The sequence below is a fragment of the Eschrichtius robustus genome, chromosome 15, assembly GCF_028021215.1.
Source record: "Eschrichtius robustus isolate mEscRob2 chromosome 15, mEscRob2.pri, whole genome shotgun sequence".
NCBI lineage: Eukaryota > Metazoa > Chordata > Mammalia > Artiodactyla > Eschrichtiidae > Eschrichtius > Eschrichtius robustus.
The window spans coordinates 32,066,162-32,085,327 of NC_090838.1; the positions used below are offsets into that span (position 1 = coordinate 32,066,162).

General features: G+C 37.4%; 2 protein-coding genes across 4 annotated transcripts in view; both read right to left on the minus strand.

The window, feature by feature from the left end:
- Positions 1-13,627, minus strand: part of CDKL4 (cyclin dependent kinase like 4) — a 49,748-nt gene extending 36,121 nt beyond the window's left edge. For both annotated transcript variants that reach the window (XM_068564511.1, XM_068564510.1), the window contains exon 1: positions 13,559-13,627. The gene's annotated coding sequence lies outside the window, so the exon portion shown is untranslated. The remainder of the gene's footprint in view (positions 1-13,558) is intronic.
- A 3,926-nt stretch (positions 13,628-17,553) lies between these two features.
- The window catches only part of MAP4K3 (mitogen-activated protein kinase kinase kinase kinase 3), a 199,060-nt gene continuing 197,447 nt past the window's right edge, over positions 17,554-19,166 (minus strand). For both annotated transcript variants that reach the window (XM_068563911.1, XM_068563912.1), the window contains one exon: positions 17,554-18,836. In XM_068563911.1, the coding sequence (XP_068420012.1) occupies positions 18,749-18,836 (88 nt within the window). In that variant the 3' untranslated portion in view covers positions 17,554-18,748. The remainder of the gene's footprint in view (positions 18,837-19,166) is intronic.

Below are 19,166 nucleotides of genomic sequence, written 5' to 3' on the forward strand. Positions count from 1 at the left end.
CTAGTAATAGGTGACTGGGAAGAGGACAGAAGAAACTAGGCATTTGCCTTAGAAAGTTATTGGTATAAACTTTGTAGATTTATGAATTTAACCTACTTGATAGGTACTTTGGTTACTGAGGGAAAATTTGAATATGCCAAAAACTTAATTATGAAGTTTTAGTCTTCGTGTTATTTTCTTTCCTCAAGTAGGTGATCTGATCTACTGATCTATGATTTTCCTTTTCTTTCAACAGGTTCAATAATGACTGATTGCTCAGGCTAATATTTAGATCTCTGTCACATCAACCATACTCTTGAATACAATACAATAGAGCACCAGAAAACAGTACTTTATCTGGTAACATCTCAATATTATCTGTTTTCTAAAGCCCTTATATGTTCATGGAAGATGAAACTAAATACACAGGCAGGAGTTAGAACAAGGCAGGAATTCCACAAAGGAACTTATGGCTTTAATTCCAGTTTACTAGGACGCCACCAGCGTTTATAGGAGCGGTAATTCCTGATCTCTTAAAAGAGGTCCAGACCAAATATCTCACTGTTTGATGAACATCTCTACACGAATGGACAGAACCACCTCAAAACCAGTACATTCTAAACCAAATGCCTTCTTTCTTATCCTCTGCCTTTACCCAAAGTTCACAAACCTGCTCCGCATTACACCTAAATGGCCTGTCAAGATACGTACGGTGAAAACTTTGAGACAGCCAAGGGTAGCGACAGCTGCTTAAATCGAAATCTCTCTTCATGTACCTTTCACGAAGCTACAGAAGTCAACCAGAACAATAAAACCACATAAACCCAATGCCTTCAACATTACAAGAAGACAGAGGAATCTACAAACTTAAATAGAAAAGTAAACCCCCAATTCTGGAAGAGATATCTCTTGAGCTGCCATTATAAGCCCTTGCAGAGAGCAAAGATAGGAGTGGGATAGGATCTGGAAAAACTATAAAGAAGAGAGAAGAGGACTTCCCTGGTGGCACAGTGGTCAAGAATCCGCCTGCCAATGCAGGAGACATGGGTTCAAGCCCTGGTCTGGGAAGATCCCACATGCCACAGAGCAACTAAGCCCGTGTGCCACAGCTACTGCGCCTGCGCTCGAGAGCCCGCAAGCCGTAACTACTGAGCCCACATGCCACAATTACTGAAGCCCGCGTGCCTAGAGCCCGTGCTCTGCAAAAAGAGAAGCCACCACAATGAGAAGCCCGCGCACCGCAACAAAGAGTAGCCCCCGCTCAGCGCAACCGGAGAGAGCCCGTGCGCAGAAATGAAGACCCAACGCAGCCAAAAATAAAAATAAAATAAATTTTTAAAAAAAAGAAGAGAGAAGAGAAAAAGAAGGGCCTAAGATAGACTTAGAATCACTCCTCAGAAGAGAAAAATACATTACAAGTGCAAAAGTACTGAGAGTGTCCTGGTGGATCTGAGCATTCACTATAGGGACGTGACTTAAAAGTACAGGGTGGGCTTCCCTGGTGGCACAGTGGTTGAGAATCTGCCTGCCAATGCAGGAGACACGGGTTTGAGCCCTGGTCTGGGAAGATCCCACATGCCGTGGAGCAATGGGCCCGTGAGCCACAACTACTGAGCCTGTGCGTCTGGAGCCTGTGCTCCACAACAAAAGGCCGCGACAGTGAGAGGCCCACGCACCGTGATGAAGAGTGGCCCCCGCTTGCCACAACTAGAGAAAGCCCTCACACAGAAACGAAGACCCAACACACCCAAAAATAAATAAATAAATTAATTTAAAAAAAAAAAAGAAAAAAAAAGTACAAGGTATCCAGGAGGCATCAGTCAGGGTGCACTACTCCTGGGGAAGAGAAGAGTAAGTGGGAAGGGTGAGGCATAAGGGAGAGGCTTATCCAGTCTCTGTTGGAGACTAGAGAAGAGAAGGGAAAAAGAAACAAGAGGATAAATTCACAACCCTGCAAGACAAAAGAGAATCTCCAAACTGAAGGAAATGCAAATCTTCCTCTCACCACTAAGAAAAAAAAAAAAGCACTATCCATTAAAGAAAGTGCACTTCGGTACAGTGACAGAGTAGTTTCCCTTGAACTAGGATGGCTGTCAATTACTGCAAGCCAAAACCTGCCCAAGAAATAAAATAGAGGAAAGCAATCTCCATACAAAGATATTATTAGAAGAGAATAGAAATGAGAATTAAATATCTCTGCTGACAAAAACCATTCCAGGGAGTTCCCTGGAATAGTGATTGATAAGGGAGTAAAAAAATAGGTTGAGGGATTTCCTTGGCAGTCCAGTGGTTAGGATTGCAGAGCTTTCACTGCTGTAGCCCTGGTGCAATCCCTGGTCAGGGAACTGAGATCCCACAAGCTGCACAGCATGGCCAAAAAAAATCATTCCAAAAAAACCTAACCATGAAGCGTAAGAAAACTAACACAATATCTCATTTAAATATCCTCTAACAATCATTTGGAGATAGGAAGAGCCACTTTAAATTGGAAACTCAGGTACTTCCCTGGTGGTCCAGGGGTTAAGATGCCGCGCTGCCAACGCGCAGAGCGTGGGTTCGATCCCTGGTTGGGGAACTAAGATCCCACATGCTGTGCGGCGTGGCCAAAATACATAAAATAAAGTTAAATTTAAAAATAAATTGGAAACTCAAATAATAAGACCAAATGTTGATGAAAAAATAAAATGATAGTTGATTGAACTCAGGAAAGAAATACAAGAGAAAGGAAAATAATCTCAGAAATAGAGACTAAATAACAAGATGCCAACAGGAGAATAGAAATAAAAATTTAAAGTACAGGTTTCTGGTAACTGAAAAAAAAAAAAGAAATAAAAATTTAATAAGAGGAATTAAAGAAAGGCAGAATAGCAGTTAAGAGAATAAAAATGAGGGGGAAAGAAGGAAGAGAGTTTACAGAGAAAGTGGTTGAAATGGAAGACATGCAAAAAAAACACAACAAAGGTATAACTAGAGTTCCTTAAAAAAGAAAACAAAACAATGGAACAGAACCAATATTTGAAACTATAAACCAAGAAAAATTTCTGGAAATAAGATCTGAATGTACACATTGAAAGGCCTATCAGGTAGTTGGCTAAATTGACCCAGAACAACCAACTCAGAGATATGTTTGAATAAAACTATTAAGATAAAGAAAATATTCTCATAGCCTCCAGACATAAAGACTAAATAACTTCAGTGTAAGAGAATTAGAGTGACATCAAACTTATCAAGAGCAACATACAATGCAAAGTGAAAATGCAGCAGCATTTTGAAGAAATTCAAAGGAATAAAGTGAAAACCAAGGATTTTAACTCAGCCAACCTGTCGTTCAAGTATCAAGGTTATAGACAAGGAGTTTAAAACATGCAAGAATTCCAGGAATATTATATTCATGAGCCCTTCTTAAAAAATCTATGAGGATAACTTTCACCCAACCAAGAGTTGATTGGGAAAACTTCAGCAAAAGGATTTATAGTGAACATTTAATGTATTCAATTAAAGACTAAAACAAAGGTAGGTACATAAGTGGAAGAATAATACATAAGGAAAACAACTTATAGATGTTATAAGTTTTGATAATGTAGGAAGTAATGCAACTAAAAATATGGTAAAAGAATGGAGAAAAAGGAAAACAGAATAAGTTCACTGATAACTGAATAAGTGGGATAAAAAAATACCATTAAAAAAAAAAGACAAACCAGAGAATAAAAGGTTAAATAAGAAAACAAGGACTAAGAGCATTTTTTAAAAAGTATTAGTCTAGGGAATTCCCTGGGGTCCGGTGGTTAGGACTTAGCGCTTTCACTGCTATGGCCTGGGTCTAATCCCTGGTCGGGGAACTAAGATCCTACAAGCTGCACGGCACAGCCAAAAAAAAAAAAAAGTATTAGTCTAAAGGTAACTAACTACTTAAACAAAAATACAAACTTTCCTAAATACTAAAAGAAATTTAAAAAATAATCCAAAATAACACATAAAGAAACAGGAAATTTAACATTCTGTACATAATAATTATAACATAAAACAATACAGCAGAATAGGGACCACAATAAGTTGTATTAATAAATATGAATGGGCTTCAGTCATTTATTAAATGAGAAAGATTTTCAATTTGGCTCACAAAGCAAGGTGTATGCAAGAGACATACCTAAAATAAAGTGATTCAGAAAGGTTAAAAATAAAAAGACAGGCAAAGGTATACAGGACAAATGGAAACAATAAGAAAGGAGTTTGTGATCCTGGTGTCAGACAAAGTAAAATTAAAGCTAAGAAAGTATTAAATATGACAAAAGGGGGCAGTTTTTAATGCTAAGAGCAAAAATTCACAATGTAGATATAATAGCCCCCAATAACACAGCAATTACTGTTATAAAGCAGAAACTGTAGGACATGTAAGGAAATGTATAGAAACAAATTAATAATGAGAGACTTAAACACATCACTCAGTAAAAGACAAGGCAAGTGAACAAAAATATTTAACTATGTAGAAGACCTAAACAATGTAACCAGTAAAGTAAATCTTTAGGAGAAATATACATTGAATTCTACACTCTGATAATCTGGAATATACCTTCTTCTCAAACACACATGGAATAGCCACAAAAACTGACTATATATTAGGTCACAAAGAAAGCATCAGGAAGTTTCAAAAAGTAGAAATAACATTCTGATCGTAAAATATCAAACTAGAAATTGGAACAAAATTTAAAAACATAAATAAAAAAAGATCTTCTACCTAGAAACTAAAAAGCCTTCTATTAAACACCTCTTGGGTAAAGAGGGAAACACAAACTAAACTAATAAAATTTTAAAAAATGATAAAGAAAATACAACATATAAAAATCAATGAGACACATTTAAAGTAGTGGTTCTCAACTAGTGGTTTTGGCCCCCAGGGGAATTTTTCAGCATCTGGAGACATTCTGATTGTTATGAGTATGCAGAGGCCAGGAATGCTGCTAAACATTCCTCAAGGCACAGGACAGACCCCCATGTTACAGAATTATCTGATCCAAAATGTCAATAATGACATGGCTGAGGTACCCTGACATAAAGCAGTAAGGAGAAGAAAAGCCAGAGATCAAAACGAACATATAGAATAAAAGATAAAAGACTAAAAATTAACAAATTAAGTTCAAAATTTAAAAATATAGAAAAGGAACTATACAAAATAAACCAAAATAAAGCACAAGAAAGGAAACAATAAATTGAAACAGAAGTTAATAAAGCAGAGAATATAAAAAATAGTAGCTCTAATTAATAAACCCAAATCCTGCTTCCTTGAAAAATTTTAAATAGAGAAATCATTAACTAACTTAATGAAGGAAAAAAGGAGAAACAACAACAATATGCAAAATAAGAAATGACAAGAGGGAATAACCATCAAAACAGAAGAACTTTAAAAAAATCGTGAGACTATTTTGCAGGCATCTATGCAAATGAATTTGAAAACTTGGATGAAATGGATAATTTCCTAGAAAAATAGAGGTTACCAAAATTTGCCCAATTAGGGATTGAGAATTTAGACTGGTTTCAGTATAGGAAAAAAAGTTACTTAAAAAAAAAAAAAAAATCCCACAAAAAAGCACAAGGGGTCAGACTTTGACTATGGTGGGGTAAAGAGATTGGCAAATCTTCGTAAAACACACGTATAAGACCAAGCAAAACTCTCCAAAAAACAAAAACAAAAATAAAAACAACAATTTTAAGGATCTGGAAATCGAGCAAAAGCAATAAGCAAATGGAGAAGTATTTATTTATGATAAGCTGCTACAACCCCACTTAAGAACAGTGGGAGTCAGTGGCTTCTTGCCTGAGGCTGCTGCCATCCATCATCTACCCCTGTACCTTGGCTCAGTGAGTGTAGTAGTATTACCAGTGTGGACTGGCCATGAGCCAGCAGCCTCCCTCCTGAGGGGATGTGTTTGATATGGCTCAGATGCTGAAAACCTGTGACAACAATGTCAGTGAAATGCTTAAAAATTCAGTATGAAACAAATGGGAAAGAAACCAGTTTTTCAAGCCTGAAAATGTGGTTCTAGTTGGGGTGAGGTGTAGAATAGCCAGAAATTTATGGGAAGATACTAAAAATGAAAGAACCATAGAAGGGCTAGATTAACTTTCCACACATCTCTGGCTAACTGGGAAAATATGGGCATACATAGGGAAGACCTGAGAAAGCTTTGAGAAAAGTTAAAGCTGGGCAGGTTTGAGGATGACTGAATTCTGAATGCACTCTCCAACCCACAGGCTGATCCACTAGAAGAGATGAAAGACTTATGGCTGGAGGTGTTTGAGTACCACCACTGCCAAAATTATTGGTGACCACTAAGCTATGCAGACAGTGGTGACTTCTAGAAAGCCAGGCTAAAAAAATTAAAAACTGAACAGAAACATTAGCAGCCATACACTTGGGAGGAGATAGATTCTGGAATACAGGCAGTTTGCAAAAACAAAAATCAACCCATTTAAAAAAAAAAAAATCCTCAGGGGAGAAAAATCAGAATCCAGAATTTCTGGATAATATTTATCCAAAATGTCTAGTTTTCAATAAAAAAAAATTATGAGACATGCTAAGAAAAAGGAAAGTGTGACCGATACTCAGAAAAAAGGTCAATAAAAATGAATTCTGAGGGGATCCAGGTGTTGGATTTTGCTGACAAAGACTTCAAAAGTAGCTATTATAAATATGATCAAATAATTTATGCAAATTATAATTTAAATAATTAAAGGAAAATATGACAACAATGACTCAATAAATAGGGAATCTCAATAGAAGAATGAAAAGTATAAAAAAGAACCAAATGGAAATTTTAGAGTCAAAAAATACAATGGAAATGAAAAAATTCAATAGATGGATTCAACAGCAGATTTGAGATGGCAGAAGACAGAATCAGTAAATCTGAAAATAGATTAACAGAAAATGACCAATATGAAAGAGAGATAAAAGACTGAAGATGAGCAGAGCCTCAGAGACCTGTGGGACAAAACTCAATAGTAATGAGGGACTTCCCTGGTGGCACAATGGTTAAGAATTCGCCTGCCAATGCAGGGGACACGGGTTCGAGCCCTGGTCCGGGAAGATCCTACATGCCGTGGAGCAGCTAAGCCTGTGCGCCACAACTACTAAGCCTGTGCTCTAGAGCCCGTGAGTCACAACTACTGAAGCCTGCACGCCTAGAGCCCGTGCTCCGCAACAAGAGAAGCCACCACAATGAGAAGCCCGCGCACCGCAATGAAGAGTAGCCCCCGCTCGCCGCAACTAGAGAAAGCCCGCACACAGCAATGAAGACCCAATGCAGCCAAAAATAAAATAAATAAAATAAAAAAAAAAATCAACAGTAATGAGATTCTCAGAAAGAGAGGAGTGAGAGAAAGAGGCAGAAAAAAATATTTGAAGAAATAATGGCCAAAACCTTTTTAAATTTAATGGAAAACACTAATTACAGATTCAAAAGCTTAATAAATCCCCAAATAGGATAAACACAAAGAGATCCGTACCTAGATATATCATAGTCAAACTGCTGAAAACCAAAGACAAAGAGAATATCTCAGAAACAGTGAGAGAATCATTCACATACAAGGGAATAGTAATATGCTTACTGACTGATTCGTCATCAGAAAAACAATAGCAAAACATCAATAAAACAAAAATTTAGTTCTTTAAAAAGATGAACAAAATTAATGGACCTTTATCTAGATGGACTAAGAAAAAAAAAAAGAAAAATTACTAAAATCAGAACCACCCTACAGAAGTTAAAAAGATTAACAGAGAATATTATGAACAACTTTATGCAACCACATTACACAACTTGGTTGAGCAAATGCCTAAAAAGATACAAAATACCAAAGTAACTCAAGGAAAAATAGAAAATCTGATTACACCCATAAAAAATAAAGAAACTGAATTGGTAATTAAAAATCTACCCACAAAGAAAAGCCCAGGCTCAGATGGCTTCATAGATAAATTCTACCAAACATTCAAAGAAGAATTAATACCAATCCTTCACAAACTGTTCTAAAAAATAGAAGAGGGAACATTTCCCAACTGCTTCTATAAGGCCAATATTACCCTGATACAAAGTCAGAAAAAGAAATCACAAGAAAACTACAGATCATTATTCTCATAGACACAAGAATCCTCAACAAAATAATTAGTAGAAACATATAACATGGATATATGCCATGACTATGAGGGATTTATCTCAGGAATGTAAGAATGGTTAATATCTGAAAATCAATAATGTAAAACACCATATTAATAGAATAAAAGACAAAGGACATGATCATCTCAGTAGATACGACAAAAATCCAACAACCATTCACAATAAAAATCTCAACAAACTGTAAGAGAAGGGAACTTCCTACAGGGCATCTGTGAAAAACCTAGTTAACATCATGCTTAATGGTGAAAAACTAAACGTTTTCCCCCTAAGATTGAGGAAAAAGATGTCTGCTTTCACCACTTCTATTTAACATTGTTTGGAAAGTTCTCACCAGTGCAGTAAGTCAAGTAAAAGAAATTAAAAGTATATAGATTGGAAATGGAAAGAAAAACTGCCATTATTTGGAAATGGCATGCTACTGTATATAAAAAATCCTACTGAATCTACCAAAAGCTACTATAACTAATGAACCAATTTGCAATGTAGTAGGATATAATATCAGTATACGATAAAAAATTACATTTTTATACTGGCAACAAACAATTTGAAAATAAAATTAAAAAAACAATTCCACTCACAATAACATCAAAAGAATAAAATATTTACAGATAAATTTAACAAGTGAAGTACAAGACCTGTCCGCTGAAAATTAAAACCTCGCTGAGAGTAATTGCATTAGATCTAAATAAAAGGAGAGAAATGCCACGGTCATGGATTGGAAAATTCAATAAGGTGTCAGTTCTCCATAAATTCATCTATAGATTAAGTTCAATCCCTATATAAAAAATAGGCTTCTTTTTGGGTAGAAATCGACAAGATGAATCTAAGATTTATATGAAAATACATGGGACCCAGAAGAGCCAAAACAACTTGGGATAAGAACAAACTTGGAAGACTTACATTACCTGACTTCAAATTTTATTATAGGGACTTCCCTGGTGGTGCAGTGGTTAAGAATCCACCTGCCAATGCAGGGGACATGGGTTCGACCCCTGGTCCGGGAAGATCCCACATGCCGCAGAGAAACTAAGCCCGTGTGCCACAACTACTGAGCCTGCGTGCCACAGCTACTGAAGCCTGCGCGCCTAGAGCACATGCTCCGCAACAAGAGAAGCCACCAAAATGAATTTATTATACAGTTATGGTAAATCAAGAGAGTATGGTATTGGCTTAAGGATAGACGTACACATCAATGGAACAAAACAGAGAGTCAAGAAATAAACCCTTTGATCAATGATCAATTGATTTTGACAAAGATGCCAAGGCAGTTCAACGAGGAAACAATATTTTTTTTCATCAAACAGTGTTAGGACAATTGGGATAATCAAAAAAACAAAAATAAAACCCAAAAATCTTAGATAGCTACTTCACACAATATACCAATATTAACTCAAAATGGATCACAGACCAAAATATAAGAGCTAAAACTATACAACTTCTAGGAAAAAACATGGGAAAATATCTTTGTAATCTCATTAAGCAAAGATATCTAAGATATGACAACAAAAGCATGATCCATAAAGGAAAAAATTGATAAAGCAGAATTCATCAAAATTAAAATCTTTTGCTTTTCAAAAAAAAAAATGTTCCATTAAGAGAATGAAGACAAGCCACAGACGGAATAAAATATATTAGCAAATCATATATCTGATAAAAGATTTGTATCCAGAAAACATAAAGCACTCATACAACTCAGTAGGAAGTCAAACAATCCAATTTAAAAATGGACAAAAGATTTGAATAAACATTTCAGCAAACAAGATGCACAAATGCCTAATAAGCACATGAAAGGATGCTATTAGCCAAGGAAAATATAAATTAAAACTACAATAATGGGACTTCCCTGGCGGTCCAGTGGTTAAGACTCTGCGCTTCCACTGCATGGGGTGCAGGTTCGATCACTGGTTGGGGAACTAAACTCCCACAGGCCATGTGGCGTGGCCAATAAATAAATAAATAAGTAAAGCCACAATAAGAAACCACTACATACCCACTAGAATGGCTAAAATCCACAAAACTGACAATATCAAGTATTGATAAGGATATGTAGAAATTGGAACTCTTACATTAATGGTGGGAATGTAAAATGGCCCAGTCCCATTGCAAAACAATTTGGTAATATCTTAAAAGTTAAATGTAAACAGCAATTCTACTGTTCAGTATCTATCTAGGAAAAATTAAAAAATACGTCTGCACAAAGACATGTTTGCAAATATATATCAATATATATATTTTTTGGCCCGGTGGCTTGCGGGATCTTAGTTCTCTGACCAGGGATTGAACCCGGGCCCCAACAGTGAAAGTGCTGAGTCCTAAACACTGAACCACTAGGGAATTCCCAAAATATTTATAGTATCATTATTCATAAGAGCCCCAAACTGAAAGCAAACCAATGTCCATCAACTGATGAATGACTGTCCATGCAATGAAATACTATTCAGCAATAGAAAGGAACAAAGAAACTAACACAACATTGTAAACCAATTATACTCCAATAAAAATTAAAATAAAATAGAAAGGAACAAAGTACTGATACATGCTATAATGTGATAAACATTAAAAAATATATATATAATGCTATCTGAGAAAAGCCACACACACACAAAAAACACATATTATGTGATTCCATTTACATGCAATTGCTAGAAGAGTCAAATGAGCCACTGAGAAGGACACAGGATCTCCTCTGTGATATTTCTGCCAAAAATGCAAAACCTGAATATAATTATGAGGAAACAGTAGACAAAGCCAAATCGAGGACCACTCTACCAATAATTTGTCTGTGTTCTTAACAAATAAAAGACAAAGGTCAAAGTACTGTTCCAGACCGAACAGTACTGAAGAGATGTGAAAATGCAATGTAATGTGGATCTGGGGTTTGATCCTGGAATGGGGAAAAAAAGAACTATAAAGAATCATACTGGGATAACTGGCGAAACCTAAATATTGACTGTGGATCAGATATCAAATTTCCTGATTTTGGTAATCTTTACTGTGGTTATGTAAGTGTCCTAGTTCTTAGGAAATATACACTGAACTATTTAAGGATAAAGGGACATGATGTCTGCAACTTACCCTCAAACGGTACAGAAAAATTAATATGCATATATATATTTATACACCCAGAGACAGAGAGAAAGGAAATGAGCAAAATGTAAACAATTAATGAATGTAAATTTATGGGAGTTAATTGTACTATGCTTGCAGTTTTGAAATTATTATATCAAAACAGAGCTATTTTAAAAACCTATAGGGCTTCCCTGGTGGCGCAGTGGTTGAGAATCTGCCTGCCAATGCAGGGGACACGGGTTCGAGCCCTGGTCTGGGAAGATCCCACATGTCGCGGAGCGGCTAGGCCCGTGAGCCACAATTGCTGAGCCTGCGCGTCTGGAGCCTGTGCTCCGCAACAAGAGAGGCCGCGATAGTGAGAGGCCCACGCACCGCGATGAAGAGTGGCCCCTGCTTGCCGCAACTAGAGGAAGCCCTCGCACAGAAACGAAGACCCAACACAGACATAAATAAATAAATAAATAAATAAATAAAATTAAAAAAAAAAAACAACAAAAACCTATAGATAGTGGGACTAAAGTTTCGAATCACTTTTTTTTCTGCATATTTCAATTAAAACAAAAACATCTTTCTCAGTCCTCAGTATAATCAGATATCATCCTTCCTCAAAAATGGCTATGGCCTCTACTGCCACAGAATAAAGTTCAAACTGTAGTATGATATTTACAGTCCTTTCCACCCTGGTCCCAAAGGACCTTTCCCTCAGTGCTTCTCAGATTCTTCCTCAAACACTTTCAAGTCTCTAAGTCTCTACGTATACCAACCGCTGCTTGGAAGGTTTGACCTCGAAATCCTCTTCATCTTTTGCAGTTCAACTCAAGTGTCTTTTCTGCTTAGCCCTTCCCAATCCCCAAAGGCAAGCTCTTTCTCTCCACACATACTGAGTTAAGTTCCCCCACTCCTTTTTTACACATTTATTATACCTGATGTGCCTTGTTTGCCCACTGTCTGGCACATAGTAGGTGCTCAACCTGTCTGTTGTAATCCTACCATAGTTTTATTCTCTAACCTTCCCACTAAATATGTATCTTTCTTCTTTAAGCAAAGGCAGTAATACATTTTGATTGTTAAAATAGTACCTGGTCAGGAAATCACGATGAAACAGTGAGATAGCTACTTGCAGGGAATAGATGAAAATAAAAAAAAAAGAAAATATTTTTCCTAATCATTAGTCACCTTCAGTCTGAACCTATGTACCTCTCGGCTACAGGGCCTCCTGACTTCAGAATTTACCAAATATTTGAGTATTAAGTTAACGAACTTCTGTGTACAAAGGCAAAAGCAGGTATAGACTTGGGCCGATTGGTGAATATAGGAAGATAGATAAAATAGATAATTGAGTGGATTATTAAATTCTTTGAAAATTTTCTATTTAACTTCCTTAGTCTTGAGGATTTGCAAAAGGATGCACATAGAAACCGAGAAAACACTTGAAGGCAGATTATTTTCCACGATTGTATCACAAAAGCGGGTCATGAGGGCTCTAGCCAGCCTTTAAAGAATACACTGAGAGAAGAAAAACAAAATTAAGAAAGGGAGAGGAAATGGGGTGAAAAAACACATTAATTTCCTAATCTACAAGTTTAGAGGAAACTTGTGTAAATAGTGGCGTTAGGAATGGGGCGGGGGGGGGGGGGTAAGGAGACCTTTTCAAGACCAGGCCAGACCAGTTACAGATTCTACAGGCTAAAAGTCAGTCTGCTATGTTGTTGTTATTATTGTTTCCAGCGCAACCAAACATGCAATTATATTTAATAAAATTGACCAGGAAGATGGGCTATAAAACCATTCTGCATCTGTTTTATAAACATAATACTGAATCGCAGAACTTCAAAAGTACACACACGTGTTTGTAAACTTGTCCTAGTGATAGTACAATCGGATTAACTAAAAGCAACCCTAGAAAACCAAAGTCCATATAATTTACATAATACAAGAAACTAATTTTGCTTAAAAGCCTCACATTTCATGTGAACACATAACAGCTGGACGTCTGGCATAAGCCACTTGATTTCCAGGCCTCTAAACTAGTCTTGACCCTACATTTAATGACAGTGCAGCTTCTCGGCTACACAGGGGTCTCCAGCGCAGCCGCTCCGCTCCCCAGGGGCCCGCATCGGGTGGGTCGTGCGGCCAGCGGGAGTCACTGTCACCTCTAGCCCCTCCCCCCACCCCTGCCTGTCCCTCCAGAGGCCGCCGTTCGAACGCAAGGCTGCACGGCTCCGCTTCTCTCAGGGAACTTTCCCTTCTCTGGGAGCCTCCCTCCAGACTCCACTTCTCTCTCCATCACCCCCGGCGCCGACCCTCCTCACAGCCGGACCCCGCCCGCCGGCCGCCGCACTTACGGCGCGGACAGGGCGACGGCGACACAGTCTCGAGCAGCCCCTTCAGCCCGACTCCAGCGCGGGGCGCAGTCGCAGGCAGCGCTGCCGGCGCAGCGACTCCCGTGCGCCACCGCCGCGGCGTCTCCCTGGCAACCGGACGCTCAGGCCGCGCGGGGCAGGGCGGCTTCCGGAGCCGGTTCCCGCGGCCCCGGTTCAGCATCTCGGCGGGTCACCTTTGGGCCAGCCCTTAACAGCAGAGTATGAACGCAGCAGCAGTTTCTCCTCCGAGAACCCTTTTAAGGTGCCCTGAAGGAGGCACTCGGGAAACGTTTTAACCACTTTTCCGCAACACTGTGATTATACCAAGTCCTGTTCCTATCCAAGGCCTCGGGAGCACTAAAATTAAGCAAATGTAAACGTTGAAGTTACAGAAGTTCGTTTCCCTGCCTGGGCAGAGACCTTCGGGTGGCCAGATCCTCTATTATTAATCATTACTCTTCGGTTCCGCCTTAGTGTCCAAATAGCTTTCCAGCAGACTTCTGTCGGCTTTTTGCTAACAAGCAGTTTTATGTATTACCTGTGGTGCACTGCTGCCATTTTCATAATTCAGCAAGCATCGTACTAGTTAATGTGGGGCTGATTCAGAGTGAGAGACATGCTTGCCACCCAGTGGGGAATCAAGTCAAGCAAACAAGTAATGTGATGAATGCTATATGGAGGTATAGGTATTAACAATGGAATAGATAATTTTTGCCAAAGTCTACCCTTCTTGTTTCCAAGAGGAACTTGGAAACACTATCTCTGTTGTTAATGAGCACATACACACTTTGTTTAGCATCAGTAAAATGCTCTCCATCATGCCCAGATTTAGGATGTCGATACTTCCCCTCTTCCCTCAGAGGTAACGCTTCTCCCTTTTTGTCATCTATCTTCAATTCTCCATTTCCTTCATTTGCTTAGAAATATGTTCTAATCTCTGCCCATCTTTAGAAACAAAGAAACAGAGATAAAAACAAAAACAGAAACCTTTACCTCCTTCAAGACCAAACATACTCCCAGGTAAACTTAACATCAACTTATTTCTCTATCATTTTTGCCCTCATCATGCTATTTAGGTAACTTTCTCAGTAAGGATACAAGAGATCACATAACCTTAGGTACAAATCCAATGGCTATTTTTTTTCTTTCTTTTTTTTTTTGACGGCACCACGCAGCATGTGGGATCCTAGTTCCTCCACCAGGGATCGAACCTGCATCCCCTGCATTGGAAGCGCAGTCTTACCCACTGGACCGCCAGGGAAGTCCCTCCCCCTTATTATTATTATTATTTTTTGCCAACAGCTATTTTCATCTTCATGGTATTTGATCTCTGCAGTTTCCATAACTGTTGACTATTAGAGCTACTCTTCTCATTAGAAAGCTCTTCACAATCAGGCCCATCCCTATTTTCTAGCTTCATGCCTTGTTACTCTGCTCCACACACTCTAAGCTCAGCTGCATTGAACGTCACTATTCCTTGAACAAGCAGCATTTTTGCATATGCCTTAGTCTAGCCTACAGCTCCCTACCCTGATTTTTTTCTGCACTTGATACACTCCTCTTCATCTCTCAACCACTTGGCTTATATACAACGTTCTGCACAAAGGCTTTCCTTTTCCCAAACCAGAATTAGGCACAGCCTTTTGCATTGTTCTTTAAATCTATCTTTGTTCATCCAAGTGTGCTCTTGGAATACTGGGAATGATGATTTTCCATCTTTTCCCCAGTGCCAGTAAAGAGCTTGGAACCACTGTAAATGATCAATGTATGTTAGGTTAAATAATTATCTCATAAGAGCAAACTAAAAGAAAGTCTTTGTAATGAGTTTTGACTAGATGTATTTCATAAGCTTTAATTGTAAAATTAATTATATGCAAATCCTTTTATTCTTATACAAAGCACTTTGAATAAGGAAAATCCTTTTTGATAAAGTGAAAAATTAAGACAGAGAGTTAATTTCTCTTGCTGCAAAGAGACAGTGAAAATCAGAATTTGAAATCCAACTCCTGGAGAAAATAAGTCTAATTTCAGGGGAGAAATGCTAGAGTATATTTTAGAGGGTAGTGAATATACTGCATATATTCTGTGTAGTACATAGTTTAGCACAGTAGTTAAGAGTACACACTTTGAACTGAGTGCCTAGGTTCAAGTCCTAGCTCTACTACTTCCCGGCTATATTCTTGGGCAAGTTTTTTAATCTTTCTGTGCCTTCGTTTCTTCATCTGTAAAATGGTGTTAACAATACCTACCTACCTCATTGGGCTGTTCTGGGACTTCAGTGGGAGAATCTATGCAAAGCATGTGGAACAGCACAAACACAGGCATTGGGCACTTATTATTATATTTTGTATAGCACACTTTTATCCTTTCTCTAGTAATGGTGAAAAGGGATACCTATCCTTTATTTCCTGGTCTCTACTGAAACTGGGGACATACTAGCAAGATGAATGTTGCCAATAAGGCCCAGAAACAATTGATCTCCTTCTTCTCAACACCAATGTCTAAGAAACTAGCTAACAAGACAGACAGCTTTAAACTTCAATGAAGATGAAACAGATCTCTTCCAACATTTCAGTCAGTGGCTCTCTTCCTTTTCAGTGAATAAAGATCCTCAATCAGAAGTTAGTGGGTGCATTCTTATTGCATTCTTAAGTGTCATCAAAGATTATTCTGAGGCAAGTGATACTTGGACCACACTCAGAAACACTGATTTAAATTCATTGTCGGGCCAGTGGTTCTCATGAAGAGCTGCACATTAAAATCATTTGTACAACTTTATAGAAACATGGGTTACTGGGCCTCTCTCTCAAAGACTGATTCCAGGGGTCTGTATACATAACACACAACCAGTTGTATACGTTATCTTCTGGAAATATTTTGAAATGCTTGACAGTTAATGTGACCCTTTATATAATTTATAGGACTTGGAAACTAGAAAAAACAGTGGCCCAGAAAAAGGATCAACAACCTTGTCAATAAATGCCAAGGACAGAATATTGATTTCTTGAAAATCTTTTCCATGAGTCTGTTTTTCAAAAAACTGATAATGTTATACTGATAAAGATGTGTTTTTAAAACAGTCATTATTCAGTTATTAATGCTAAGATTAGTCAGAATGCATTTAGGCAGAGTGATAAATGTACACAACTGCTATGATTATTAACAACTGTATGATTTAGAAGTCACATTTTTAGATAAGGAAACTGTTCTGGAGTTAATTATCCAAGGTCATAACAACAGGCAGGAGCATTAACAAAGAGTAGAAATGTCACCTCGTGATCCCCAACCCAGTTTTTCCCACATATAATCTTCCCCTCCTTGCCTCCAGAACTGCATTCTCCCTTCCTTTCTCTAACCCAGGAGTCAGCAAATTCTTTCTATAAAGGGTCAGATGGTAAATATTTTAGGCTCTGTGGGTAATATAGTTTTTTTGGGAAAACTGTATTTTTTGCAAAAGCAGCTATAGACAACATGCAAACGAATTTGTTCCAATAAAATTCATTTATATAAAAATAGGCATTAAGCAGGATTGGGCTGAGGAATGCAGTTTGCCGATCCCTGCTCTAACCAAAAGATTATGAATGTTTCACTAATTTTCCTGATCAGGAAACTGAAGATTCTACAAAAGATGCCCTTTTCACAAATGTGGGAAAATTACCCCTTTATGAAATTGAGGAGACAGATCAAATAAAAAATCAAGATCTGAAGGATCAGAATGGTTACTTAAGGATTTTAGAATAATTAAAAAAACTTTTTCTCCTTAATATGTCTTAGTCTTACTATATACAGATTAAGCCAGATGACAAGCTACTATACAACAGCATGTTAAAAAACATGTTTATTTTACACTATGTACAATCAGGAACATATTTAAAAGCATTGTCAATTAAAATAAATGAAGAACATAAATCACAATTTAGTTTGTTGTGTATATATTCACATTAAAATATAAAGAACATATACCAAAAAAGAGCCAAAGTGTGCATTTTTCTAAAACTTGGTATATACATATTCCACTGGAAAAAAGCAATCAAAAATGACTTTAACCAAAACTAAGTTCCTGTGATGTGTAGTAACCATTATATTGTTTATATGAGGTAGTAACTAAATTATTTTGGCCAAGTGTTAATACTCTAAATCAAAAGAAACATGAAAATGATCATAAAATAAGGCCAACAAAAGTAAAAATCCCACTAGAAATTTGAACCACTTCGCTCTTTGGAATGTTATAGTTCTTCAAAGTGATTATAAGAAACGTTTAGCGTGGACTCTTTGATAATGCTAACTTATACTTTGTGCATACTGTAATTCAGACAACTGCAGTGCTACGTACGTCACGGTACCGCTATTCTGTGATTCAAAAATTTTTTCGAAGGTATTGTTTTTAAGCACAGACAAGCAATCTTACAGGATTCTGCTGAAATATAAAAAGACCAGTTACTACAACAGGGGGTTAATTGGTTTGTTTCACATAGAAAACAATCCAAATACGTTTTAGAAAGATGCTGGGGAGCCGAATGCATATTGACAAGGTCACAGCTTACTTTTGTGACTTAACACATCATCACATATCAATACTTTGTGCAAATATAAACACACCAGTGTACTTGCATTAAAATTAAAAACAAGATTATAAAATGATTACAGCCTCCATTACAATTTTAAAAGTTACAAGATTTATCTTCATGTTACTAAATTACATATAATAAAAATACAATAGTGTTAAATGTACGGTTTCATTGCCAGCATCCCATTTTGTAATATAGCCGCACCCAAGAATATACTAAAGGATTCTTAAAATATTAATCCCAATTGCATTTTCATCAACATTTACATCTGTACAGATAAGACACTTAACTTGTACATCTCATAAAATACATTATCTACATAAATTCTTAGTGTATGTCTTCAGCAATATGAAGTTTCACAGAAAAATACTGCCTATATGTACAAAGATTACATAACAGTGAATTAAGCACTTGTGTGGTTCAATATGCTAAATATATCCATACCACTTAAAACAAAAAATTTCCCCATCTTGTCTCATGCCACAATAAATTACAAGTAACTGAAGCCAGGTAACTGCAGCTTTTGTACAGGTTCAAGCATCCGTTAATGTTGCAGTGGTAGTGTTCTTTCTCTCTAGAGTTAACTGTCAAAGCACAGCATTTCTCAGTAACTGTTTTCATGACCCGCGAGGATGTATAAATTGCTATTTGCTGTGGGGTTGTCGGTTGGCCTACTTTCCAAAACCACGACCCTAAAATAACAAAAAACAAACAAAAAACATATAACAAAACAAAGTTATTCTTGAAAACTAATGTTAGCAGAAAATTCTTCCACTGCTTCTTCATTGTATGCCTCTAATAAATGCTCCTTATCTGATATGTGGGCAGAAACCATGTGCAAATCACTACGATTGAAGAGTCAGCTCCAGCTCTGGGAAGTACACCTTTGTTGCCCACCACCTCCCACCTCTAAGCCAGTGCTGTCCTAAGAGTCAGAGGGGTAAAATCTGTACTAGGAATAAGTTGGGGGAACTTAATTCTTATCATGAATTCTAAAAACAATCTGTAGTTCAAGAATCAGA